General features: G+C 53.3%; 1 protein-coding gene across 1 annotated transcript; it reads right to left on the bottom strand.

Moving 5' to 3' along the window:
- Positions 1 to 1,400: 1,400 nt before the first annotated feature.
- ARHGEF19 (Rho guanine nucleotide exchange factor 19) lies at positions 1,401 to 27,569 on the bottom strand. The gene is made up of 17 exons (XM_084822287.1): positions 27,337 to 27,569; positions 26,438 to 27,253; positions 19,509 to 20,101; positions 15,286 to 15,385; positions 14,890 to 14,981; positions 14,328 to 14,593; positions 12,918 to 13,078; positions 11,786 to 11,938; positions 11,532 to 11,661; positions 11,122 to 11,145; positions 9,974 to 10,048; positions 8,985 to 9,074; positions 8,264 to 8,430; positions 4,097 to 4,255; positions 3,214 to 3,293; positions 2,155 to 2,259; positions 1,401 to 1,901 (listed from the first exon to the last, which is right to left on the bottom strand). The coding sequence occupies exons 1-17, from the start codon at positions 27,567 to 27,569 to the stop codon at positions 1,744 to 1,746; spliced, it is 3,402 nt and encodes a 1,133-aa protein (XP_084678413.1). The 3' UTR covers positions 1,401 to 1,743.
- Positions 27,570 to 27,874: the final 305 nt, after the last annotated feature.

The raw sequence follows: 27,874 nt of genomic DNA, 5'->3' as shown, positions 1-27,874 counted from the left end.
GTGGAATTGTTACTTTCTTTCCCACGTGCAAAGAAATCACTTTCCCAGGTGGCTCATTAGCAAGGCCCTTTTAAATTAAAAAGCCAGCAGCAACTGGAGGAACCACAGTTGACACCTTGAATGGCAAAGGGCAGAAGTCAACAGGTGAAGCTGCACACAGCTGCAGTGACAGGAGGGGGAAGCTGCACCAGTTGAAATCCTACCTGCCAGCCAGTTGTTAAGGGTGCAGAATCCCCTGCCTCTTACAAAAAATTTGTTTAGAAACATATTGTGAATGGCTGGAATCTAATGTCAACAGAACAATGGGAGAGAGTTCCTCTGAGCATTTCTGGAGAGCATTTCCATTCAGTGCCTGGCCAGGCCAGGCCTCCTCTCAGTCTAGGATAGGGAGGCCAGGACAGCCGAGCTAGAAAGCTGAGCACTGAGCCCCCAAATCTCTCTTAGGATCATAGAATAGTATGGCTGGAAGAGGCCTATAAGACCATAGAGTCCAACCCCCTGCTCAATGCAGGAACCCAAGTCAAAGCATCCCTGACAGATGGCTGTCTTGTCCCCAAGCCAACCTGGTATGGAGGGCCCGTGGAGACCTGCATCCAGTGTTACACTGTGGGGGGAAGTGGCTGTGGGGAAAGCCAACTTCCTTGAAGGAAGCTCCTGGGTACAGAGTCAGGCCAGGGGTCCACATAGCCCAGGGCCACTGACTCTGAGCAAAGCATCTACTTTTCAGAGCCTCAGACAAAGACCACCCCTGTCAGCAGCTGCCCCTGAAGTGGAGATGCTTGCTGGGGACTGACCCTGGGAATTTCTGCCTGCAAGGCAGAGGCTCACTCTACCCCTGAGCTATGCCCCCTCCCCTCCACCTACCATACAGCCCCAGAATCTGCTTGCTGCAGTGTCTGCAAACCGAGTATGTGCTGAGTGCCACTCCCCATCACTGAAGGGGGAACCCTAGCCAGCCACGGGACAGCTGGATTTGCCCAGGTTTGGCCCACCTGGAGTTCTTGGCTCTGCTGGCCCAATTTCTACAAGGCTCCTTTGGGCTCAGCTGGCATAAGCAGATTGGGGATGGGGAGCAGATGGTCTTGCCCATTGGGAAGAGAAGTGGGTAGAATTGCCAACTGACCAGGGAAAATAGCCAGGGCTCCTCTTGTGCATTTAGTAGCAACTTGAGGTGGACAAATCAAACAGATGAAGCTTTTGATGGCATGGAGATAAACATTATCTCCTGCTCATGTCTGCACATTAAACTGCCAAGTCCGCTTCACAGGCACAGCGGCCAGTTGAAAAGTTTGCAATGCCAAGTGGTTTGCCCCTTGCCAACCATGAAGAGGACCAGGGTCCCTCCCAGGAGTCATTTTCAATATGATGTTATCATGTGAAGAAAGAGATCAGATCCGAGTGAGGCAGGAAACGGATTGCTATGCCCCTGTAAAAATCTACATAAAGCTAATTTTTTCAAAAACATCTATCTCTTATATAAGCAAGCAGGCTCCCCAAATACATCTGGGGTCCACATTCCATCTCAGCCCCCAAAGTTAGCAGAGGACCAGTCCTGCCATGTGGCCAAAGTCTTGATGGATGCCTCAGTGGTCCCATCGTTGCTAGGGAGGAGAGAGGTTGTGCTCAAAATGGTCACTGTGGCAGCCTGGCTGCCCCCCCACCCTGCCACACTCAGCCTGAGATCCCACAGAGGAGAAAACTGGGTCCGCTGTCTCCACTGGCCAGAGGGGTACCCAGGCGGCCTCACGTGCGCTCCCCTTCCAATGTCCGCGTGGCGTGCTGGATGCGGTTGTTCTCGCGCAGGTTGCGCAGCCGGGCACTCCGGCTGGCGATCTCCTCCACATGCGTCAGGGGGAGCCAGCCTCTCTCCCTGTCAGACAGGCGGATCCCCTCCATCCAGCCTGGAGGAGAGAGACAGCAAGAGAAAGTTGCTCTGAAAGCCAGGCCCCTTTTTGGCAGGGCTTCTGCTCCCCTTTGCAACAGCCGAGCCAGGCAGGCTGAGATCCTGGCACAGAGTTCCCTGCTGCCTGGTGGGTTGCTGTCTGTTAGAGGCACGTGGAAGCCTTGCCAGAAAAGGGGAAAATGGCAATTCTGGCACTTTTTATCTGAGAGATGCAACTGGAGGAGCCGGCTCCTCGCAAAACACCCGCTCACCATCACTGGTCTTCAGCCGGACGCCCAAAACATCAGCCTTCTCCAAGGTTAGCTCATCATGCTCCTGGGCCTTATATGCCTTGATGCACTGCACCTGGGCCGCATCTGGAAGGACAGAGAGAGCCAAGGAAGGAGGTAGCCCTCACAAGGGCAAAGGACATCAGGGAGCGTCCGGGTGGCCAGGCCGGCTGGCTTTTGCGCCACCTGCCACAGCCGAGCCACTGAAGCATTTTGCGGCCTGCAGAGATGAGCAAGGCTGTAATCCTCCTCGTGAGACTGCTGTAAAAGCACAGGCTCAGAAGTCGGCAACGCCTGCTAGAGAGCCAGGGCCTGTTCTTGCTGTCCCAGGGCTTGATCCTGCGACTCAGCAGAGAGTCTTGTGCCAGGACCCCTTCACAATGCCCACAGCGGTGACAGCTCTTTCTGCGTGCCTCCTGAGCAGCAGGCAAAGTCCTCCACAGTGCAGGCATCAGGTGTGAACAGGATCGCTTGCCAATGTCTGCAGATCACCTGGCGCTGGAAGGCACAACTGCAGGGGCTGGTTCAGCCATTGGAACCCCTCTCCTCCCTCTTTCCCTCTCTTCTTGCCTTTAAAAAGTGGCTCTCAGTTTTTCTGTGCTCCTTGAGAGCTTCAGAATACCCTTTGCTCACCTTAAAAAGCAGCTTGCAAAAACAGATTCCCCAACAAGATTTAAAGCTCCTTTTGGTATTATGCTGATGTAAATCAGGGGTAGGCAGCCTCAGGCCCAGCAGCCAAACTTGGCCTTCCTAGGGTCCCAGTCTTGCCCTCTGATATACCCCAGAAGGCCATGGCCCTTCCCTCTGGCTGACAATCACGGTGTGGTTTTTCAGCTTTTGTACATCCCCCGCAGAGCTTCTCTGAAATGGAATTTGGCCCTTGGGCTGAAAGAGGTTCAACACCCTTGATGTACATGGTCTTGAATGCCTTCTGGCGGGGGAGGGGGGCTATATGCACAAAAGGTATTGCTATCCATCCACCATCATTTTCATTTCATTATGGAAGGGGGAGGAGACACCCCACCCGCCCACAGGCATTACCGTCACTCTCTGAGATGAACTCTTTGTCCAGCTGGGGGCTGGCAGGGGCCATGGCTGAGATCCAGCGCTGCTTTTCGCTCCTGGAAGTGCAGAAGGGGGAAGACAAGAGGTGCAGTCAGAGTGGGACTCCTCCTGCCCTGCTTCTCCAGGTGTGCAGGAATTGCCTGGCTCCAGGGGGCGGGGGTGCAACTGCCTTCCGGGCACGGCTGTGACGGTGCCGACTGTGAAAGCACTTATGGGCCACCATTAAACTTTAATTTTCAAAGTGTGTGTTCTCCTCACAGACAGAGAGGGAGGCCGCTTTTAAGCCCATTTCACAGATCAGGGATTGAAGTGAAGAGTTAACAGCTGGCCAGGGGCCACACAGGCCTTCAGAAGCCAAGACAGCCCCCTCCAAGTCTGGCTCCTGATGTGCTGGGGCGCACTGCGCTGGAGCCCTTCGAATGACAGCTCTATGAGCAGACCAAAAGGCCCTCTGGCTCATCCCCCCACCTGCTGCATGACAACAGCCTCCTCCCCACAACTTCCCTGCCCCAGAAAGACCTATGCCATCTAGATTGCCATGGGCCACAGGCAGAAAACAGGTGCTCTGCAGCACGGTGCTTGCTGCCTACAGGGTGCTTCTCTCCAGGTGACTCGAGCAAATAAGCCAAGTCACAGACTGCAAGAAGAGGTAAAAGACTACCCCCACCCCCAGAAGCCAACCATGTGATGAGGGAAAACTCCCACAGGTGGGAGCCCACAGTACCACCCCACCACCCAGCCTTCCCAGGGTGGACTTTACAGAGTGCATCTCATCACCACCGCAAGTCTGTATCTGCAGCCCCCCCCCCCCCCCGGACCATTTCTTCTCCCAGTCTCCTGAAGGGAGCCCCACACTCACTCGCTCCGTGTCCGCAGCAGGATCTGGTGCTTCAGCTGCTGGCTGTCCAAGAGCTGGAGGAGGAAGATCTGTCCGGGGATCCCGTGCAGTTTGGAGCTCAAGTCAGTCACCCTCAACTCATGCATCTTGGCATGAACAAAGACCACAAATTTGCCCATCCTGAGGGAAGGGAGGCAAGACAGAGATTGGGGAGGGGGGCAACAGTGAAGCCGACAGAGCCTCTCGCCGTATCTCTGAGGCTGGGGCCAGTGCCGACTGAAAAGCAGCAGAAAGAGCCTTCGTGCCGATGGCAGTTCTCGCATTTGCACGACAAACCAATTTCAGTAGAAAACTGAAACAAAATGCTTTAAACAAATTGGGTGTGTGTGTGAAATATGTCCAGAGATATTTGGGGGTAAGGCAGTGGCCGGGAGAGAAGAAAAGAACCTTATGGCTGGGATGGGCTCCTCTTCATAGATATATGTTACTAAGTAAGTGTGATGACAAGATAATGAAGATGGAGACTGAGAAGACTAAAAGGAAATGTAAAGCAAGGGTGGGCAACTTGTGGTCCTCCAGATGTTTTGACCTACAGTGCCCATCCGTCCTAGCTAGCATAGCCAGTGGTGAGGCACGATGGATGCTGTAAGCCAAAATATCTGGAGGGCCACAAGTTGCCCACCCTGAGAGAGATGGGGGGGGGCTTTAGTCTACTGCCCCTCTAAAAAGAAATTACCTATCCCTAAATAATCCCTACTACTGTGGGCAGGAATCCCTTAGAAGAAATGGAGTAGCACTCATAGTCAACAAAAGGATGGGAAAAGCAGTACTGGGGTACAATCTCAAAAACGATAGAATGATCTCAGTACGAATCCAAGGCAAACCATTCAACATCACAGTAATTCAAGTCTATGTCCCAAGCACTGAGGCCGAAGAAGCTGAGGTTGATCGGTTCTATGAAGACCTACAACACCTTCTAGAACTAACACCAAAAAAAGATGTCCTTTTCATCATAGGGGATTGGAATGCCAAAGTGGGAAGTCAAGAAATAACTGAGATAACAGGCAAGCATGGCCTTGGTGTACAAAATGAAGCAGGACAAAGGCTAATGGAGTTTTGCCAAGAGAACACGCTGATCATAGCAAACACTCTTTTCCAACAGCACAAGAGACGACTCTACACATGGACATCACCAGATGGTCAATACCGAAATCGGATTGATTATGTACTTTACAGCCAAAGATGGAGAAGCTCTATGCGGTCAGTAAAAACAAGACCTGGGGCTAACTGTGGCTCAGATCATGAGTTTTTTGTTGCAAAATTTTGGCTTAAATTGAAGAACGTAGGGAAAACCACTAAACCATTCAGGTATGACCTCAATCATATCCCTTATGAATATACAGTGGAGGTGAGGAATAGATTTCAGGGATTAGACCTGATAGAGTGCCTGAGGAACTATGGACGGAGGTCCGTAACATTGTTCAGGAGGCAGCAACTCAAACCGTCCCAAAGAAAAAGAAATGCAGGAAAGCAAAGTGGCTGTCTGAGGAGGCTTTACAAGGAGCTGAGGAAAGAAGGGAAGCGAAAAGCAAGGGAGAAAGGGGAATATATATCCAACTGAATGCAGAGTTCCAGAGAATAGCAAGGAGAGACAAGAAGGCCTTCTTAAATGAACAATGCAAAGAAATCGAGGAAAACAATAGAATGGGAAAGACTAGAGATCTTTTCAAGAAAATTGGAGATCTCAAGGGAACGTTTTGTGCAAAGACGGGCATGATAAAGGACAAAGAAGGCAGGGACCTAATAGAAGCAGATGAGATTAAGAAGAGGTGGAAAGAATACACAGAAGAACTATACAGGAAAGATCTTAATGTCCCTGATAGCCATGATAGGGCATGTTTAGCCTTGAGAAGAGAAGACTGAGGGGAGATATGATAGCACTCTTCAAGTACTTGAAAGGTTGTCACAGAGAAGAAGGCCAGGATCTCTTCTTGATCATCCCAGAGTGCAGGACACGGAATAATGGGCTCAAGTTGCAGGAAGCCAGATTCCGGCTGAACATCAGGAAAAACTTCCTGAGTGTCAGAGCAATACGACAATGGAACCAATTACCTGGGGAGGTGGTGGGCTCTCCCACACTGGAGGCCTTCAAGACGAGGCTGGACAGCCATTTGTCAGGGATGCTCTGACTTGGATTCCTGCATTGAGCAGGGGGTTGGACTCGATGGCCTTGTAGGCCCCTTCCAACCCTACTATTCTATGATTCTATAGTGCAGTCACTGAACTTGAGCCGGACATCCTAGAGAGTGAAGTCAAGTGGGCCTTAGGAAGCATTAGTAACAACAAAGCTAGCGGAGATGACAGTATTCCAGCTGAGCTATTTAAAATCCTAAAAGATGATGCTGTTAAAGTGCTGCACTCAATATACCAACAAATTTGGAACACTCAACAGCGGCCACAAGACTGGAAAAGGTCAGTTTACATTCCAATTCCAAAGAAAGGCAATGCCAAAGAGTGTTCAAACTACCGTACAATTGCGCTCATTTCACATGCCAGCAAGGTTATGCTCAAAATCCTACAAGCTAGACTTCAGCAGTATGTGAACCGAGAACTACCGGAAGTACAAGCGAGGTTTCGAAGAGACAGAGGAACTAGAGATCAAATCGCCAACATTCGCTGGATCATGGAGAAAGCAAGAGAATTCCAGAAAAGCATCTATTTCTGTTTCATTGACTACGCTAAAGCCTTTGATTGTGTGGATCACAACCAACTGTGGCAAATTCTGAAAGAGATGGGAGTACCAGACCACCTTGCCTGTCTCCTGAGAAACCTGTACGAGGGTCAAGAAGCAACAGTAAGAACCAGACATGGAACAACTGATTGGTTCAAAATTGGGAAAGGAGAACGACAAGGCTGCATATTGTCGCCCTACTTATTTAACTTATATGCAGAGTACATCATGAGAAACGCCGGGTTGGATGAATTACAGGTCAGAATTAAGTTTGCTGGGAGAATTATCAACAACCTCAGATACGCAGACGATATCACCCTAATGGCAGAAAGCAAAGAGGATCTAAAGAGCCTCTTAGAATCATAGAACAGTAGGGTTGGAAGGGGCCTACAAGGCCATCGAGTCCGGCCCCCTGCTCAATGCAGGAATCCAAGTCAGAGCATCCCTGACAGATGGTTGTCCAGCCTCGTCATGAACGCCTCCAGTGTGGGAGAGCCCACCACCTCCCTAGGTAACTGGTTTCATTGTCGTATTGCTCTAACTTGTTGAGGGTGAAAGAGGGGAGTGCAAAAGCTGGTTTGAAACTCAACATTAAAAAAACTAAGATTATGGCATCTGGCCCTGGCATACAGAAGGGGAAGAAATGGAAGCAGTGACAGATTTTATTTTCTTGGGCTCCAAGATCACTGCAGATGGTGACTGTAGCCATGAAATTAAAAGACGCTTGCTCCTTGGGAGGAAAGCTATGGCAAACCTAGACAGCATAGTAAGAAGCAGAGACATCACCTTGCTGACAAAGGTCTGTATAATCAAAGCTATGGTTTTCCCAGTAGCAACGTATGGCTGTGAGAGCTGGACTATAAGGAAGGCTGAGCGCCGAAGAATCAATGCTTTTGAACTGTGGTGCTGGAGAAGACTCTTACGAGTCCCCTGGACTGCAAGGAGGTCAAATCAGTCCATCCTAAAGGAAATCAACCCTGACTGCTCATTGGAAGGACAGATACTGAAACTGAAGCACAAATATTTTGGCCACCTAATGCGAAGAGAAAACTCGCTGGGAAAGACTGAAGGCAAAAGGAGAATGGGACGGCAGAGGATGAGATGGCTAGATAGCATCACCAATGCAATGAATATGAGCTTGAGCACTCTCTGGGAGAGAGCGGAGGACAGGAAGGCCTGGCGTGCTATGGTCCATGGGGTCACGAAAAGTCGGACACGACTTAACAAGAACGACAAACAAATAATCCCTTGTCAGAATGCAAAATGTGCTGGGATGTTGTGAATGTGCACAGGCATAGATGTTCCCCCGAACGGACTTTGTGTCGATTGAAACTCTTGCCACGCCCTCGATTCTTCATCATTTCCTCTCCTGCCCTGAAATGGATGGGGCAGCCCCGCCCCTCCCTCTGTCCAAAAGGGTGCCAGTCCGGCAGCGGCACTGCCTCCCCAGCACTCACTCCTTCTTCCGGGACAGGAGGAGGCAGTCGTTGAAGAGGTGGAGGTAGACCACTTTGGCTGAGAGCTTGGGCTTGGAGCTGCTGGAGGCGTTGCTCATGTGGATGTCCACTTCCACCAGCTCTCCGTGTTTCACAAGCCAGCGAGACTGGGAGATCAGGGGGAAGATCTGTGAGGGGAGGGAAATCAAAAACGGGACTCAGGGATGTAAGTCAAAACAAAGAGAGGCATTGCAGAAGGTCCCTGGTTTGATCCCCGGCAGCATCTCCAGGCTGGGCTGGGAAAGACCCATCTCTGCCGGAAAGCTTGGAAAGGACTGCTAGTCCTTGTCTGCCATCCTGTGGGCTCAAGGGTCTGATGAAGGCAGCTTCTGCTGTTTCTTCTGGGACTGAATTCTCCGCTGGGCCAATGTCCCAGGTCGTTCTGAGGAATGGTGTGGCGCTTTCCATCACAGGATGATGTTGTCAAAGGCAGGAAGGCAATGCCACCCAAGTGGCGTCGTCTATAAAAACCACCATGGCCTTTGCAAATGTACAAAGAGTGACTGTGCTGTGAGTCTGTCATTCCAACGGAGAGCTCCAGGGACACCTCATCAATGGCCGCCCAGTCTGGGGTAGACCCAACAAGTCAACCTCATCAGTGAAGATGCCAGGCAGTGTATTTTGAGGGGGTTATGCTGAATTTCTTGGGTGGAGGCTTTGCCCTCCTCCACATCACGCTCACCTTACTCTCAAAATGGATCTTTTTGCTGAGATGGATCAACTCCTCCGTCCTTTTCATGGACTGGACGCTGGTGTTGCATTCTTTGACTAGCTGGGGGTAGGGGTGGGTGGAGAATGCAAGAATTGCAGCATGAGACCAAAGGCCAGCACTCTGCTTCATACAGTGGCCACCCAGATGGCTCCTTCAAAAGGTCCCACATGAGCTAACTGCCACGGAGTCAGTGGTGCTACTGAACTTGGAGGGGAATCTGTGGGTGTACTCTATCAGCTGCCCCCCCGCCCCCAAATGCCAATGCTGGGTTCTGAGGGATGTGGCATTTTAAGGCTCACTGAAAGATTCCTAGGGCAGTTGTGTTAAGGGGGAAGTTGACAAATTCATCACTTTCCACTTCACCCACCTTTAATTCTCCAGCCCCTGGGAAAAAAAGCTAACAGCCTCTGGGTCTAGGAATGTGATTTTTTTTTAAACCTGCAACTGGGAGAGATTTTGCAAGTGAATTCAAGCTTTGAGCATTTTATTTGCCTCATGCCAGCCACAGTCTGAGTCTAGCCCTGGATACCACATGGGACATGTTGCTCCCATAAGCTGTGGTTGGGTGTGTTTCTCTGGGCCACATGTTTTGAACAGGGGATTTGCTTGAACCCAAACTCCCCAGGGCTCAGAACCTGTTTACAAGAATGCTCCTGAGCATGTACAGTGTGCATTTCCCTCACTCCAGCTGAGAATAGCTTCAGATGTTACTGTGCCGGGTGGGAAGGACCTTCTCCCTGCTCTTCCTGTTCCTTCGTAAAAGCTGTATTTAGGATGGGATGCTGCCCCAAGGGGACCAAAAGTAAGGGGTCTGGTGCATCCTGTTCCTCCATGGTGCAAGTAACACACAAACCAGCTCACTTGGGCCAGGGACACCTGGGACAAGGGATCAGGGCAAAAACCACAGCCTCTCTCTTTGGAAGCTAAGCTCTGAGGCAAACAGTGGAGGACTTCCTTACTTTCTTCAGTTCACTGAAAGCCTTCGCGGCTGTCTCCTCATCTCGGGATCCCTGTAGCGTCCTTCTCAGGATGTTCTACAAACAAGGAGGAAAAAAATATCACATTATGTGGGCTTTTGCAGATTGCAGTATCAATAACCCGTGAATAACAATTTTCCCTTGAGGTGGTGCCCTCCTATGTCCTCACATACAGACCTGTCATTGGAAGGTGACAGATAAAAAAAACATTAAATCAGACACATTAGAACATATATAAGTGAACAATCCTATACTTCAATTGCTTTGGGGGTAGGGAGAGACACACCCCTGCTCCGTTAGTAGAACGTCCGCCCTGCCCCCCACGCACTCAGCACCAGGCTTTCAGTGTGCAAAGCGTCCTTCCCCCAGTGTTTCCCTTGCCATAGTGTGGTGCGATTAGGTGAGGACTCGTTCCCCCTGCTGTTCTCCAGTGTGGCAACATGGGTGGGTCATTGTCATTGCAGGGTATACATGCTCATGCACCCCCCTTCCCAGACCCCCTCCTCAGCTGCCCTTCCTCTAGGCTGAGGAAGAGGAGCATTTCCATCACCATCACGGCCCACTGGGCAAGGAGCTTTGAACCTCTCCACCCAGCACACCTCCGTAGGGATAAGAACGGGGACCTCCCTGCAGCTCGGGTTGGGTGTGTTTCTCTGGGCCACATGTTTTGAACAGGGGATTTGCTTGAACCCAAACTCCCCAGGGCTCAGAACCTGTTTACAAGAATGCTCCTGAGCATGTACAGTGTGCATTTCCCTCACTCCAGCTGAGAGCACCTTCAGATGTTACTGTGCCAGATGTACTCATCTCCAGCCTGCCGTGATCAAAGGTCATGGGGTGGAGTCAAAGAAAGGGGCTGTGGAGCACCTTGTGGGGCCAGAAGTTCCCCATGGCCCCTCAGCCAGCATAACCAAAGTATAGGATTGCTCTGTTAATTCAATAAGAGAAGATAACGTATATGGGAAGGCATTATCCCAATGCTATATAAATACACCCCATTTCTCAATGAATTGATTTGTATATTGTGTTTCCTTGGCTTAGCTCTTCTATACCAGGTGAGTTTTGTTAAAAAGGCTACTGCCCAAACACGCCCATACAATCCCAAACAGGAGGAGTTCTTATTGACTTACTTTATTATTTACAAGATCTATATACTGCTCTACATCCAACAGGATTCCCAAGCGGTGAACAATAAGAGAGGAAAACAGAATCAAAATGCAAAGTTAAAATATTTTAAAAATTAAAAGATTGAACGATTAAAACAATAAAACAGTGGCTAGTCACTCAGGGAAGGCTTGTTTTTACTTTATAACAATGAGGACTGGAACCTTGAAGTTGATGTGCAGCCTGAGAAGAAGACAACTGGCTCCAAGTGGTGCAAATTGGTTCTTAGGACCATGGACAGCACCAGCCAGTGACGACCATTTAGCCCAAATGCAGGATCTGGCCTTGGTGGTCCGCTTATACCTGGCAGAGCTCTGTGAAAACCAACTCCCCCCACAGCCCCCCATGCTAGCCACCAATGCCCCTGCCCCCGTACCTCCACCAGCATCTTGAGGCGTGTGATTCTTTGGAAGGGCAGGATGAGGAAGGAGGTGAGGGGCAGGCGCTGGCAGATGGACCCCTCCTCCAGCTTTGCCAGGATCCCCGGGAACTTGGGGTTCTCCATTCTGGGGGGGGGGGCAACGGAGAGACAAGACCTAGGTGAAGAAGTCTCTCTCTCCTGCATTTATTTCTATATGGCGGGTTACGAAAATACGGGCACGGGGGGTGGGGTGTTGCTTGCTTACGCACAGCAGGCGCTGGTAGGTCTGCTCCTGGTAGGCCTGGTTGGTGACGTACGGGAGGTAGATGCGGCGGAAGGCCGGGCAGTGGTGTAGCACGATGTCACACACGTCGAAGCGCAGCACGTCCTCCTCCAGGCGCTCCTCCAGATCATGCAAGAATCTACACATGCGCACCCGGGGAGGAGGGAAACATGACAGCAACCAGGATCCACTTTGCACCCCCCCCTCCCACGGCATACCTCTAGTCCCTATTTTTACAGCCCTGGAGCTTGTGAAAAGAGAGTGCCTCTGAGCATGCACAGTATTTCCTATCCTGCTGAGTGACCACAGCCATTTCTGCAGCTGTCTGGGATGTGGATGGAGCAGATGTGCCTCACACTGCAGTTCAGGTTCACCGAGAGAGGGGAGTGTCAAGCCCACCGCTGGCCTGGAGCCTCTCTATCCCCCAGCCATGGTCAGTCAGTGATTTAGAACGTGCACTCTGCACATGCTTAGAAGCACCCACCCATTCAAGTCCCATCCCCCTCAGAACCAGGAGCTCATTTCTAATAGGAGAGGAAGTGTTGAGGCTCCACATCCCATCGTCTTGACAACCTGCTTGTAGAGGTGCACTATAATTACACTCTCGTGAGGGAAATGTACTCTGCACATGCCCAGAAATGCCTACTGACTCTCTCTTACTTTTTACCCCATATTCCAGTGCTCACAAACAGGTTTTGGAATTGACACTAGGCCCCGTCAGGTCCAGTGGGCCTTGTGTCCTGGCCACAACTGAACCCTGGCACCTCTCTGGCAAGAAATCAACCAACACTTGAGCTCACCCACCCTCTTCTTTGTATAAATTGAGCCCTTTTGGGCAACATCTGTGGAAGTCTCCAGGGCCACATTCAGCTCTGGAGGGTCTCCACTGCGATGGTGTCATAATCACCCTCCTTTTGTCCCATCGTCACCTCTGGCCAAACAGATCCTGCAAGTTTTCAGAACCATTTGAAAAACCTACCTGACCTGTTTATGAGAGGCAAAACTGGGCTAAGCATAGTGCCCCCCCTTTTTCCATAGTGCCATCAACTCTCAGAAGGGAAAAGGACCCCCTGTCTGTGGCCCAGTGGCTCTCCTCCCACCTGTGGTGGGATACAGACCTCTTGCTGACGTCCTTGGCCTCCGGGAGCTTGGAGAACAGCCACTGCTTCTCCTGGGTGCTGAGGCTCTCCTTGAGCTCCCTTGAGTTCATGAAGTGGTCGACCGCGATGGAGAGGCTGTGGATGTAGGAGGCCTCCGAGGTGATCAGCTCAAACTTGGCCTGCAAAGGACAGGATTTAGGGAGCCCAAGGCAGCCCTCCTGCCCCCACGACATGCCCTCGGCTGGCCAGGCAGGAGAGATGTGGCTGGCACCCCGTGGCTCCAGGGCCGCCTTCCCCAGCCTGGTGCCCTCCAGACATGTTGGACTGCAACCCTCATCCTTCCCAGCCAGCATGGCACCCCTGTCGGCCTCCTGATCAGAGCAGGGGCAGGCAGGTCTTTTCAGGCTTGGGAGATTTACTTTGGTTTTTCCTACAACGCAGACATCCACCAACTAGCGACTGGTGCAAAAGGCAAACATTTAGAACTTTAAACTTTGGCACCCAGCAATTTCTTTGGAGTGCCAGAACTGCTTGGAGGTCACAGTCCTTCCACCCAGAGATCCACTCCTGGTTATGACAAGCCCTCTTCGTTTCAGCCACATCATTAGGTGGGGTGGGAGTCAGTCATTCTGTTGTTGCTACCCTTCAACTGTTGGCAGCCGATCTACTGCAAAGCACCCAGAGACTGACCAGCAGATCCAGATCCACCTTCTGCCCACCCTGGATGAGAGTGTGTTGTGAAACCCAAGTCCGAATCTCCACTCGGCCACAACACGTCCCCCTTTGCTAGCGATGCATCAGGTAGCCAAAGCAATTCACAGGAAGCTGCCTTCCCCCGAGTCAGACCCTGGGCCCATCCAGCCCAGCACTGGCTACTCTGACTGGCAGCACTGTCCAGGCTTTGCATGCAGAAGATCCCAGGTTCGATTCCTGGTGGCATCTCCAGGTAGGATTGAAAAAGCTCCTACTCCTGCCTGAATCCTGGGGAGTCGCTGCTGCCAGTCAGTGTCGACAATACTGGGCCAGATGGGCCCAGGGTCTGACTTGGTATAAGGCAGCTTCCCATGATTTAAATCAGCCCTTTGTTCGGAACCATGAGGACTGGGATCTTATTTTTAGGGGAAGGTCTCTGGCTCGGTGGTAGAGTCCCTGCTTTGTATGTAGAAAGTCCATGGTGGCATCTCCAGCTAGGGCTTGGAAAGAATCCTGCCTGAAACCCTGGGGAGCTGCTGCTGCCAGTCGGTGTTGACAGTCCTGGCTGGCTGGGCCCAGGGGGGTCTGAATCAGTAGAAGGCCGCTGCTATGTTCTGCTGCCTTCAGCTGAATGAGTCCCTTGGTCCACTGAGCCCAGCAGGCCTCCTCCGACAGGAAGTGGTGTCCCCATCCCCATTTCCCTTCCTGATCCCCCCCTCCCGCCCTGCCCCTCACCTCCTGCAGCTTGCGTGCTTGTGTGCTGATGGTGCCCAGGAAGCCACTGCTGCGCACGTTGGGGATGTCTTGCCAGAGTGAGAAGCTGGAGCCCCCCAAAGGGCGTGGGGAGTGGAAGGAGCCGCTTGGGGACAGGCTGCTCTTGGGCAGCGGTGGAGCCCCCTCTGCTGCCACTGCCTCGTCGTCCTCCCCCGAGGCATCCCCCTGCTGCTGCCGCTGGATCTCCCGGTTGGTGGCAGCAGCACTGTACTCCTGGTACAGGATCGCTGGTGGGTGGGAGGAGGAGAGGGAGGGTGGTCAGGAGGTGGCCAGCCAGGGCACAGGCCAATGTCCTGAGAGCAAAATGGTCCCTCGAGGCGCAGGAGCCCCGCCAGGACCTGCAGTCGCATTGGGGAGGGGAAAAGGGGAAGGGTCTCTGCAGGGGCCGGAGAGAGGCCTGTGGTCTGAGGGGCCCCTTTGTGGCTGCCACCCTGCCTGGGCAGAGAGAGTGGCAGGCAGGACAACCTCCCCCCCACAATACAAATCCTGCTGCCAGTTTGGGCTCAGTACCCAAGGCGCTTACAGTTCAGGAGCAATCTGGAGCAGCGTTTCTCGTGAGGCAGCAGCACATCTCTGTGGATTGTGCCCTCCTCCTTCTCTGCTGCCGAGTCATTCCTGGGAGGTGGACAGAAGAGGAAGGTGGCACCCTTCAGAAGTCAGGGCAGGGAGAGACAGAGCCTGCCGCTGTGTGTCCCTGACCCCAGATGTGTGTGGGCTGGCATGAGCGGGCACTCTGCGTATGTCCAGAAGTGCTCTGTCCATCATCACACCACGTTTGCCAGGGCCTGAGACCTTAAAACCGAGGTCTGAGGACAACCCACAAGGTCTGAGGACAACTCACAGGCTTGAGGGAAGCCCCCCTCTCTGCCCCACCCCAACTGTCAGTGGCACAGTAGTCCCTCCAGGTCATGCCCCACACCTGGAGCTCCTTTCATCTTTGGGCAACAGGGTGGAGGTCAGGTTCTGATCCCAGTTGCTGGTGCCACCGCTCAGACTCCTCTCCTTTCCAGCCAGTTTATCTGCAAGAAAGAAAGATGCAGACACAGGAATGTCATAATAGCCCTATCTTCCCTTCGGATAATAAAAAAGGAACAGAGAGAGAGAGAGAAGGAAAGAAAGAAAGAAGGAAAGAAAGAAAGAAACAAAATCTGTTCCTGTCAGGATTGTCTGACTAGACCAGAACCAGTCTGTAGGGCACCCCCTGCTCTCCCCACTTCCTTCCCTTTCCTCTGTTGTCTCCCCTGTCCAATGTGAGCCTGCAATCTCCTTGGGGCAGGGATCTGCCCTCTTCTACTTTGTAAGGCACTGGACACACTGAGGGTGCTCTAGCAGGACCACTTCTTCTCCTTCATGGCCACCATTGTCATCATTCTCCGTCCGCGCTTTGTTGGGACGCCACCAGAGATTTCTGGTGGCCGTTTTGGAGACAAACAGAAGACTGCTCACTCAATGGTTAGAGATTTCGTGCTGAGATGGGACCCAGGAAGGGAGCCCCCTCCCTTGGGAACTAGGAGGTCCACCCTCGCTTTGCCCACCTGGCAGGCTTCCCCTCTCCCTGGCGGAGAAGGACTTGCCCAGCTTGAGGGAGAACGTGGTCCAGCAGCGCTGGGAAAGCTGCAGCTTGTTCATCATCTCCGAGGCTGAGAAGCGCCTCCCGGTCTCCTGTGTGGCCATGCTTCGGGAGCCAGGAGGCAAGGACAGGTCCAGGGGTTCAGGCACCTCACGAGGAGGAGGAAGGCCTTGAGATGCAGGACGCAGGCCCAGCCCCTCGGTCTCCCTGGGGGCAAGCTCGCCTGAGCTCTGGGGGCTGTCGCTGGGGAACAGTGCTCCTAGGAGGAAGGTGATGCCGTCCAAACTGGGGCTGTCGAAGGATCCCTCGCTGGGGCTGTCAGAGGAATAGACACGCATCTTCCTCCCTGGGAGAGAGAGGGAGGGAGGACAGGCCATCACTATGAAGGCCCAGGGCTAGGCATGTGGGTAGCTTGGAGTTCCACAACAGTGAAAGAAAAGTGCACCATTGATGGTGCTGAGAACAGATTTCATTAAAAAAAAAAAAAAAGTTCTAGCCCTCATGGTGGTAAAGAGAGACCTGAGAGTGTGTGCGGCAATGAGGCCTGCCAAAACAACAAGTCCTGCCAGACAAATCTGATCTCATTTTTTGATCAAGTCACCTCCCTTGTAGACCGTGGGAATGCTGTAGACATCATATACCTCAACTTCAGCAAAGCTTTCGACAAAGTGCCCCATGATATCCTGATGAGCAAACTAGCTCAAAGTGGGCTAGATGAAACAACGATCCGGTGGATCCACAGTTGGCTACAGAATCGGACTCCAAGAGGGCTTATCAATGGGACCTTCTCAAACTGGGGAGAGGTAACGAGTGGGGTACCGCAGGGCTCGGTCCTGGGCCCAGTGCTCTTCAACATGTTTATGAATGACTTGGAGGAGGAGGTGCAGGGAATGCTGATCACATTTGCAGATGACACAAAATTGGGCGGGATAGCTAATACTTTGGAAGACAGAAACAGAATTCAAAGTGATCTGGATAGACTGGAGCGCGGGGCAGAAAACAACAGAATGACATTTAATAGGGATAAATGCCAAGTTCTGCACCTAGGAAAAATAAACCAAATGCACAGTTACACAATGGGGGATACGTGGCTCAACCACACTACAAGCGAAAAGGATCTTGGAATTGTTGTCGATCACAAGCTGAATATGAGCCAACAATGTGATGTGGCTGCAAAAAAGGCAAATGCTCTTTTGGGCTGCATTAATAGAAGCATCGCTTCCAAATCATGTGAAGTACTAGTTCCCCTCTACTTAGCACTGGTTAGGCTTCATCTGGAGTACTGTGTCCAGTTCTGGGCACCACACTTTCAGAAGGATGCAGACAAGCTGGAGAGGGTTCAGAGGAGGGCAACAAAGATGATCAGGGGACTGGAAACAAAGCCCTATGAAGAGAGACTGAAAGAACTGGGCATGTTTAGCCTTGAGAAGAGAAGACTGAGGGGAGATATGATAGCACTCTTCAAGTACTTGAAAGGTTGTCACAGAGAAGAAGGCTAGGATCTCTTCTTGATCATCCCAGAGTGCAAGACACGGAAGAATGGGCTCAAGTGACAGGAAGCCAGATTCCGGCTGAACATCAGGAAAAACTTCCTGAGTGTCAGAGCAATACGACAATGGAACCAATTACCTGGGGAGGTGGTGGGCTCTCCCACACTGGAGGCCTTCAAGACGAGGCTGGACAGCCATCTGTCAGGGATGCTCTGACTTGGATTCCTGCACTGAGCAGGGGGTTGGACTCGATGGCCTTGTAGGCCCCTTCCAACCCTACTATTCTATGATTCTATGAAAATGTCAGGAGCTGGAGGGGAGGGGGGCTGGTTAGAGGGGGGCTTCTGTCTCTTGGATCCCACCTGGCTCCTCCTCAGGATTAGTGAAACTAAAACGAGGCTGGGCAGCCATCTGTCAGGGATGCTCTGACCTGGATTCCTGCATTGAGCAGGGGGTTGGACTCAATTATTTATTTATTTATTTATTTATTAATTACAGTTATATCCCGCCTTTTTTCCACCTTAAGGAACCCAAGGCGGCGTACATAATCTTCCTCCTCCTCCAGTTTATCCTCACAACAACAACTCTGTGAGGTGGGTTGGGCTGAGAGTCTGTGACTGGCCCAAACTCACCCAGTAAGCTTCCATGGCTGAGTGGGGACTAGAACCTGGATCTCCCGACTCCCAGTCCAACACTCTCGCAAATAAATTATGCAAAACGGCAAAAATGTTGGAATAAATTATACAAAATTAGAAAAGTCATGCACAGTATCTTGACAATGAATTTATATATAAGTGTCTTCGCATTTAGTTTGTCTATGATTTGCCAATCTGTGATTTGCCAATCTATGATTTGAAAGTTGATGTGAGTCTCTGCCCCACCCTCTTCAGAGCCAGATGGCTCATCTTTGCCTGTAACCTGCTGAGACTCCCCCCACCCCTGCCTGCCCTGGGAACAGTACTCAGAACTGAATGGGTGTAGACGACAATCCCAAACACAGCTTAGTCCCCTCTTGGGCTAACTGGCAAAGCACTTGGCAAAGTGCTTGCAGAGAAGACTTGAGCTGGTTTTGCAAAATGAGTTTGGCCAAACATTTTGCCTTACCTCACGCCCTCTGTTCTGGGACTTTGGATGAGCCTCTCAGAGGAGAGTTCCTGACAAGGCTTTGATGGTTACCTTGCAAAATAATGAAGATCTAAGCTGCTGGAGAGCTCAGCTCTGAGGTCTTGCAAGTTGTTTGGCTCCAAACTTGACAAGGAATCCAAAGATAAAAGCCACTTTTCAGCTGAAGACACATTTTTGCTTTTGGTTTACCTACAGTTGCCTTCCTCAACCTGGTGCCTTCCAAATATGTTGGAGCACAATTCCCATCATCCCAAGCCAGCATGGCCAATGATCAAGAATGCTGGGAGTAGTAGTTCAGCACATCTGGAAGGTGCCAGGTTGGGGGAGGCTGACCTACAGCAATGCCGTCTGAATTAATGCAAGCAGGAATGGATCCATGCTGGTTTGGGTTCTGTGAGGAAGAGAAGGGGCGAAGGCTTCCAGGGTAGGGCAAGGGGGAAAAGGTCTAGTTCCCACATGAACCAAAGGAGGAGGTCCCAACTGCGTCTATGCTGTACCACAAGCCATGCAACCCGCATGATGGAATGCTTCATCAAACAGCAACAACATTCCCTGTTGTTGTTGTGGAACAGTGGGCTCTCCCACACTGGAGGCGTTCAAGACGAGGCTGGGCAGCCATCTGTCAGGGATGCTCTGACTTGGATTCCTGCACTGAGCAGGGGGTTGGACTCGATGGCCTTGTAGGCCCCTTCCAGCCCTACTATTCTATGATTCTATGATTCCCTACAGGTAGAAAACTAGTGTCAGGGCTGGGACAGGCTTCTTCCTGAGATGCTTACTTTCTACGCATGGGGAACTTTTTTTCCTCTTCTTACGGAGAACCACAAAGTCATGCAAGCCTCAACCTGCCACAGTAAATAGTACAGTCCAGACCCAGGTTGACTAACCACTGCAGCTGCTGGGCCTAGCAGACTCTGCTGTGCCTGGGGCTACCTCCGCCCCCCACCAGATACTCACGGGCCCTCTTCTCCTGGCCTGTCCCTCCCAGGGAGGCTCGCCGTCGGCACTCAGTTAACCAGGGGGGGCTGCTGGGCTCCTGGTGGAGGTACGAGTCACTGTGAGAGGAAGCCGAGGGGTGGCAGGGGGGTGACAGGGAGGCTACCCTGTGGGGCCAGCTGTCAGCCTTGCCAGCCTGCCTTGCCTGGGGGCCGGAGAATCCAGCCAAGCCGTTGCATCCCAGGTGCCAGGAGGCTGTAGGCCTGTGGCCCCCGCTGTGGACTTCCTCTGGGCAGGCCTGGAGGCTTGGAAAGGCCCCAATGTCTGGGGAGCCATGCAGGTGTCCCAGGCGGCATGGAGACGGGGAGCCATCCAGATCCTCAGGGGGCGGCAGGTCGAGGCCATCAGCATTTTCTCTGGAAGGCAGCAGGACTGATGGCCTAGCCAGGGTCACACTCTGTGGCTTGATGGCAGCCATGGGGAGCTTGGCCGGCCAAGGCAGCCCCTCCCCAACAGAAAGGCCGCCTGCTGGCTGGCAGGGCACGGAGGCTGGGCGCAGTTCATGAGGGAATTCCATCACTGAGGGACCTGTTCCTCCCAACTGCTCGTCGCACCTGTGAAGGAAAGAGACAGAGAGAGAGGACTCAGCATTGCCTGCAGCATCAGGCCAAGGCACACGAGGACTGGGCCTCAGGACCCGGTTTCATTGCCACAGCTCAATCGCTGCTGGAACGTGGGAAGTAACAATGGCAAGAGTACCTCTGAGCATGTATAGAGTCACCACAGCTGGCCCACCAACCTGATATTTAACAGGCAAGGCCTCCTGTTCCAGGCAGGCCTGTGTGCCCCAGGACCTCTCTCTTTTGAGAACTTAAGGGCAGGTTAACCTTTTGCCTGTTGGGGACCTCAGCCCTATGAACTACCGTGCAAGCATGAGTGCCTTTGAACATGTACGGAGGGCATTTGGGGGATTCAGGAGGCCCTGCAACTCTTCATTTCTAGGACTGAGCAACTGCCTGCCTGCCCCCCCCGCCCCGGCCAGGTTGGCTCCTTTGGGAGCTGCAAATTGGTCCAAGAGATGGGGAGGATGCCCCCCTCCTCCTGTGCACCGCAACATCCGTGGCGTCTTCGGCATCTCCTGAGAAAATCCTTTAATGGGACATGTCGAGGCTGCTCCTGTCTCATCCCCATGCCAAGGAAAACAGTCATTTTACCTGGCGGCAGCAGCAGCAGCAGGATGTTGCTGTGCCATGGTGCTCAGCCCGCCTCCTCCTCACATCTTGGCCTCATCCTGGTGCTCAAGGAAGTGCCTCTGCCTTCCTTTCTCCCAGAGACACTATGGACCAGCCAGGTGAAGGAGGATTCAATCGTTTGTGCACTCCCAAAGCCTGTCCTTGCTCTTGCCTGCAACTTGTGTGTGTGTGGGGGGGGGGGGGGCTGGGCTCCCTGGACCCAGAGAAGGGTGTTTGGGGCCCTGGCAGGAGAAAGCCCACGTAGGCCACAGCAAGGGGCATGGGAGGCCCTGTGTGCTTTCTTGGCAAAAGTTGCCACCTTATTTCCTGGGCCCCTGCTCCTTCACTCTTGACAGCTGCCAATCCCACAGAGATCCGCCCTGTGAAGCTCTTCCTGCTCCTTGATCTCTCTGCCAGGGGGATTTTTTGCACCAGCTGCTAAAGGCACAGGAACCAGAAAAGAAGCACACAAATGTACTCTTGCTGTTCTGTGACCACAAACCACAGTGGCCCACCTCCAAGGACTGTTGTGAGAGCAGATCCTGCGAAAACCACACCGATATGCTGCAATGCACCCATTTTGGTGATTGGCAGGCGGTGGCAGAGCCACTCGGGGGCCTTGGTCCGTGTCCAGAATGAGAGAGGGACTCAGCATTGCTCCCTTGTTGAATGTATCTATCCAGCTAAAGCGCTGCAGAGCTTTTCAGTTTGCAAAAAAGATGAGCAGAGGTGGGGCCATGATAGATGGATGTTTAGAGAATTTTGCAGGGGTGAAGAAAGTGGCCGCCTGTAATATTAGAACTCAGGGTCACCCCGTTAAATCAGCGGTGCAGAATTGTGGGCCCAAGGTCCCCATCCGGCTCTCTGGGCTTCCCCAAATGCTCCCACCCCCTTTCCCCCAACCACTGATCGTTTGGAGGTTTCTGGCTTTTGTGCAGCTTTTCATTCTAAAAGGTTAAAATGCCTCTTCTCCGAAGGTTTCGTTCCTGGCCATAAAGACTTTGCGCTAAAATAGGTGGCTATTTGTTTTTTTTGGCTCCACCCCTTTTGCCTTCAGCCCCCACCCATCACTGGAATGCAGCCCACAAGAGATTCTCCAGAATGGCATGCAGCCCCTGGGCTGAAGGGGGTCTGGCACCCCTGCATCAATGGGATGGCAATTCAGGGCAGATCAAAGGCAGCCCTTCCTTACACAAGGCAGGATTCACAGATGGCATCTCCTGCCACAAGACAGATGTGGTGGTGCTGGGGACTGGTTTAGGGGCCCCTTTAAGGGGCTTTGACTAATTATGGAGGACCGGGGTGGTGGTGTAGTCCCTCCACAGCTATCATCTGCGACAGCAAAACAGGTCCTCTGTGTCAGGGCACAGTCTACCCCCGGCAGGGGAAAAGGAGGCTGCTACCCACTATACCTCCTGGGAGCCTCTGGCAGTCTGCTGGCGCAGACAGCAAATACTGGAGCGGAGCACCCACCCCTCTGCCTGCGGTTGGTCTGGAACGCACGCTGCGGGGAGCTTTGTTATTGTGTGGATGTGCTTGAGTGGGTCCTGGCACACCTTTTGCCGAGGAGGAGCCAGGTGTGCAGCCCACCAGGGGCAGCTGGTGGGCCACTGGCCAGCCAAAGGGGGATGCTGGAGCTGGACAACTCTCTCCTGCACCACCCGCCAGCCACAATGTCCCAGTGGCAGCCACCGGAGATGGGGGGACCATCCTTTCCCTCCCCTCCAACCTTCCTTGGCCGCTGCCCCACTGGCCCAGAGGCCTGGCAGTTGGAGAGACTCCAGCCAGGAAGGAAGTGGAGGCCACAGCATGAAGGAACTCTTCACCAATACATGCAGGGGCTCCAGACAGCTCCTATGGGCCCAGAAGCCTCCTTCACTCCAAATCTCACGGCTGTGTGTGTGGGGCTGGTGATGTCTGCTCACTGGTGAGGGGCCAAACTCTGCACATGGGCAGGGCTTCACACACTGAAAGGCTGAGCCCATCCACATGTAACAAGCCCTGCTTGGCCCTGTCTTCTTTTCTGGGCTTCAACAGAGCTTCCCCAGAATGCTGCCAGTCCATATTAATGCCCATTAGAACATTAAAAATATTCAAGGCTGCACACCTGAATCGTCTGACACTTCCTGCACATCCTAAATGATGATTAGTTAACCGATACACGTTGGGTTGAACAGTGTTAGGCACTACCCAGTCTGCAGCTCATCCCTCTGCGCAACTGCCTTGTAAGGTACGGTTATGATAATTCCTGTGTTTCACAGACCTGAGACAGCAAAACAGAGAGTAAGACGGTTGGGACCAGGTTGTTGTTGTGGTTCAGTCGTTCAGTTGTGTCCGACTCTTTGTGACTCCATGGACCAGAGCATGCCAGGCCTTCCTGTCCTCCGCTCTCTCCCAGAGTGTGCTCAAATTCATATTAATTGCATCGGTGATGCTATCTAGCCATCTCATCCTCTGCCGTCCCCTTCTCCTTTTGTCTTCAATCTTACCCAGCATCAGGGTCTTTTCCAGTGAGTTTTCTCTTCGCATTAGGTGGCCAAAATATTTGAGCTTCAGCTTCAGTATCTGTCCTTCCAATGAGCACTCAGGGTTGATTTCCTTTAGGATGGACTAATTTGACCTCCTTGCAGTCCAGGAGTCTTCTCCAGCACCACCGTTCGAAGGCATCAATTCTTCGGCACTCAGCCTTCCTTATAGTCCAGCTCTCACAGCCATACGTTGCTACAGGGAAAACCATAGCTTTGATTATACGAATCTTTGTCAGCAATGTGATGTCTCTGCTTCTTACTATGCTGTCTAGGTTTGCCATAGCTTTCCTCCCAGGGAGCAAGCATCTTTTAATTTCATGACTACAGTCACCGTCTGCGGTGATCTTGGAGCCTAAGAAAATAAAATCTGTCACTGTGTCCATTTCTTCCCCTTCTATGCCAGGAAGTGATGGGACCAGATGCCATGATCTTAGTTTTTTTAATGTTGAGTTTCAAACCAGCTTTTGCCCTCTCTACTTTCACCCTCAACAAGAGGCTCTTTAGATCCTCTTCGCTTTCCACCATTAGGGTGGTATCGTCTGCCTATCTGAGGTTGTTGATAATTCTCCTGACAATCTTAATTCCGACCTGTGATTCATCCAACCCGGCGTTTCTCATAATGTTCTCTGCATATAAATTAAATAAGCAGGGCGACAATATACAGCCTTGTCGTACTCCTTTCCCAATTTGAACCAATCGGTTGTTCCACGTCTGGTTCTTACTGTTTCTTCTTGTCCCTCATACAGGTTTCTCAGGAGACAGGTAAGGTGGTCTGGTACTCCCATCTCTTTAAGAATTCGCCAGTTTGTTGTGATCCACACAATCAAAGGCTTTAGCGTAGTCAATGAAGCAGAAATAGACGTTTTTCTGGAATTCTCTTGCTTTCTCCATGATCCAGCGAATGTTGGCGATTTGATCTCTAGTTCCCCTGCCTCTTTGAAACCCAGCTTGTACTTCCAGTAGTTCTCGGTTCACATGCTGCTGAAGCATAGCTTGTAGGATTTTGAGCATAACCTTGCTGGCATGTGAAATGAGCGCAATTGTACGGTAGTTTGTGGAGCCAGCGTGGTGTAGTGGCAAGAGTGTTGGACTGGGAGCTGGGAGATCCGGGTTCTAGTCCCCACTCGGCCATGGAAGCTCACTGGGTGACTTTGGGCCAGTCACACACTCTTAGCCCAACCCACCTCACAGGGTTGTTGTTGTGAGGATAAAATGGAGAGGAGGGGGATCATGTAAGCCGCCTTGGGTTCTTTGCAAGAGGAAGAAAGGCGGGGTATAAATGCAATAAATAAAATAATAATAATAGTTTGAACACTCTTTGGCATTGCCCTTCTTTGGAATTGGAATGTAAACTGACCTTTTCCAGTCTTGTGGCCACTGCTGAATGTTCCAAATTTGGCAAAACTCTATGAGTTCTCTTGGCAAAACTCTATTAGCCTTTGTCCTGCTTCATTTTGTACACCAAGGCCATGCTTGCCTGTTATCCCGGTGATTTCTTGACTTCCTACTTTAGCATTCCAATCCCCTATGATGAAGAGGACATCTTTTGTTGGTGTTAGTTCTAGAAGGTGTTGTAGGTCTTCATAGAACCAATCAACCTCAGCTTCTTCGGCCTCAGTGGTTGGGGCATAGACTTGAATTACTGTGATGTTGAATGGTTTGCCTTGGATTCGTACTGAGATCATTCTATCGTTTTTAAGATTGTACCCCAGTACTGCTTTTCCCACCCTTTTGTTGACTATGAGTGCTATTCCATTTCTTCTAAGGGATTCTTGCCCACAGTAGTAGATATGATGGTCACCTGAATTAAATTCGCCCATGCTTGTCCATTTTAGTTCGCTGATTCCCAAGATGTCGATGTTCAATCTTGCCATCTCACGTTTGACCACCTCCAGCTTACCTTGATTCGCTGATCTTACATTCCAGGTTCCTAAACAATATTGTTCTTTACAGCATCGGATTTTCTTTTCACCACCAGACACATCCACAGCTGAGTGTCCTTTCGGCTTTGGCCCAGCCGCTTCTTCTTTCTGGCGCTACTTGGAAATACCCTCTGCTGTTCCCCAGTAGTATATTAGACTCCTTCCAACCTGAGGGGCTCATCTTCCGGCATATCTTTTAGCCTTGCGATACGTTCCATGGGGTTTTCTTGGCAAGAATACTGGAGTGGGTTGCCATTTCCTTCTCCAGTGGACCACATTTTGTCAGAACTCTCTGCCATGACCTGTCCGTCTTGGGTGGCCCTGCACGGCATAGCTTATGGCTTCACTGAGTTACGCGAGCCCCTTCGCCACAACAAGGCAGTGATCCATGAAGGGGTTGGTGTAGGAAGGACCTTTTATTTCTTTTCAGCTGAAGTTCTCTGGGTCCCTATCTCATCCAGATTTCACCAGAGATTAGCACCGGCATGCCATAATGGAGAAGGGTGACTCTGAGCATGTACAGACGGCTTTTTCCTCCTTGCTGAGGGACTATAGCACACACACACACAGCCCCCACAGTGAATCCCAGGAGGTGAAACAAAAAAACGGGCAAAGGACAGACCTCCTAGAACTGGCTTGTGGACATGCAGATCTGGTTTCTCAAACTGGGCCAGCTGCATGCAGCCCTGGAGCTGCCCGTCCCGATTTCAGCCAGCCGGTGCCCTGGGCGAAGTGGGGTCGAGCCCCGACCGCTCTTGCCCCGACACCAGATCTGCCGGCCTTGCGTAGGGTCGAGAGGCCTCGCACCCTCTTCAGCTCTCTCAGCGGGGGTGAGAAGAGCTGCTGTCCCTCCAGGCGTCGATCTGCTGACGAGCCCGTTCCCCGGTGCTCCTGCAAGCTCCGGCCTCGGGCAAGACGGACCCCGCCCCCCAACATATGCCCGGCAAAAGACCGGCATCCCAGCGAGCGCTTTGTTTTCAGACAGAGAGGTCCCGGGGCTCAAGGCTGCCGGATCGTCCAGTCCTTCCTGCCTGGTCGCAGAAGTCCCGTGGCTGCGGTTACGCAGCAGTGAGAGAAAGGCACTCTGGACGTGCCCGGAGGCTCGCCCCCTTATGCTTTGCGTCCCTGTCCGGGCCCCGCTTTGCCCCTGCAGGAAGAGAAAGAGCGAGAGGAAAACGCGCGCGCGCGAGCGAGCTCTCCGGCCGCGGGGAGAGGCGCGAGACAGAGCCAGAGAGCGGCGCGGAGCGGACGGCGGCCCCGGGAAGTACCTCCACGCTCCGGCGCAGGCCCCTGCCGCGGTGCTGGGCGCCGTCCGAAGCGTCGGGCCGTCCATGCGGCTGCGCAGTCGTGCCGGGCACCCTCGGCGCGGGCGAAGGGGCTCTCCGGGCCACGCCGCGGGGCGGCTCGCGGCAGCCACGCCCCCGCGGCCCGCTGGCTCCGGCTCGCCCGGCACCTGCCTGGAGCCGCCCGGGCGACGCCGGGCCGGCGCTGCTGCCCGCCTCGACGAAGCCGCGCGCGCCCGCTCGGCGCTGGCAGCTCGGGAGGCCGCGCGGGCGGAGGCGCAGGCGAGCAGGAGCTGCACGGACTTGCCCGCCGCCTCCCGCGCCCGCCCTGCCTGGCCCGCTGGGGGCCGGGGCCTGCGCAGCCCAGAACAGGTTTGGCGGGTGGCGGCGGGGCCGGGGAGCTCGCGCGCGCCGCACCACGGGCGCCCTGTGCTGCTCGCGGCCGGGCCCAGGCGGCGGCGGGGAGCGCCCCCGGGGCAACCGAGGCGCGGGCCGGGGGCGCGCGCGCCCCCGCCCGCCCCGAGGGGAAACCCGCCAGAAACCACGCCGCCCCTCCGCTGCTGGCGTCGCTCTGCTTCATCTGCACCAGCCTCCCTCTGGCGTTGGTGCCCGGGCTCGGCCTGGGGAGGAAGAGCGACTCTGAGCGTAGGCAGAGCACCGTTCCTTCCCCGCTCGCCCAGGGCGCCACCGCAGCGGGGGCTGCGGCTAGACAGGGCAAGGCTCGCTGCACAGAAAGGCGTGTTCAGCACCACCTGACCTGTGCGGGGTCCCGCAGCCCCCGTCCGGAGGGGACTAGGCTGGCTGAGCAGGACGCCCTGGTATCCTGTGGAACTCCCGGGCACGGGAAGGGCGGCCGCGGGCTCTCGCCGAGCGTGGCGTTTTACCCTTCTTGGAAAGGATCAGGAACAGCCCCGACGGAGAGGAGCTCCCGGGACGCGGGAGGGGAGCAGCGAGCCTCCATGGGCAGGGGCAGGCTAGCGCTGACCACACGCCTGACTCGGGGCCGGCCCCCTCTCTCCCTGGCGCCTTGCAGGGGGACTCGTGTTGGGAGACGGCTGGAGACCGCCAAGGTGATCCAACGTGACCGTGTGAGAGTTGCAGCACAGGTCTCTCCCATCTTGGCTCCCTTCCAATGTCCCTTTCCCACCCATTTGAGCTGGCAGAGGGGGTTGGCCTAGATGACTTCAGGGGACCCCCCAGACTGGCCCTTCTGTAGTGAGACTGACGGCCTCCGCTCTTTCTCTGGCGCTTGTTGGCACTTGGCTCCTGCCTTCCTCTGTGGGGTTCAATTCCCGTGAACACCGGGGGCGGAGGACTTGCAGCTCACCCTCCTCCACCTGTGGAGCGGAGGGGGGTTGCACTCTTCTCTGCTGCCCCCCCCCCCACAGGCATTGAATTCCGGAGGCCCAGATTTGCTGGCGC

Source organism: Heloderma suspectum, chromosome 15 (genome assembly GCF_057233095.1).
Source record: "Heloderma suspectum isolate Gila_16-S chromosome 15, 16-S_ref, whole genome shotgun sequence".
NCBI lineage: Eukaryota > Metazoa > Chordata > Lepidosauria > Squamata > Helodermatidae > Heloderma > Heloderma suspectum.
The sequence above is the reverse complement of the archived record's forward strand: the minus strand, read 5'-3'. Positions and strand labels throughout refer to the sequence as shown.

Excerpts from the sequence above, each read along its gene's own strand:
- ARHGEF19 (XM_084822287.1), bottom strand. The coding sequence starts at position 27,569 with ATGGGAGAGACCTGTGCTGCAACTCTCACACGGTCACGTTGGATCACC. Across the intron at positions 2,260-3,213 it reads GTTCATCTCAGAGAGTGACG|ATGCGGCCCAGGTGCAGTGC; the intron begins GTAATGCCTGTG and ends CTGTCCTTCCAG. Across the intron at positions 1,902-2,154 it reads CCGGCTGAAGACCAGTGATG|GCTGGATGGAGGGGATCCGC; the intron begins GTGAGCGGGTGT and ends TCTCTCCTCCAG.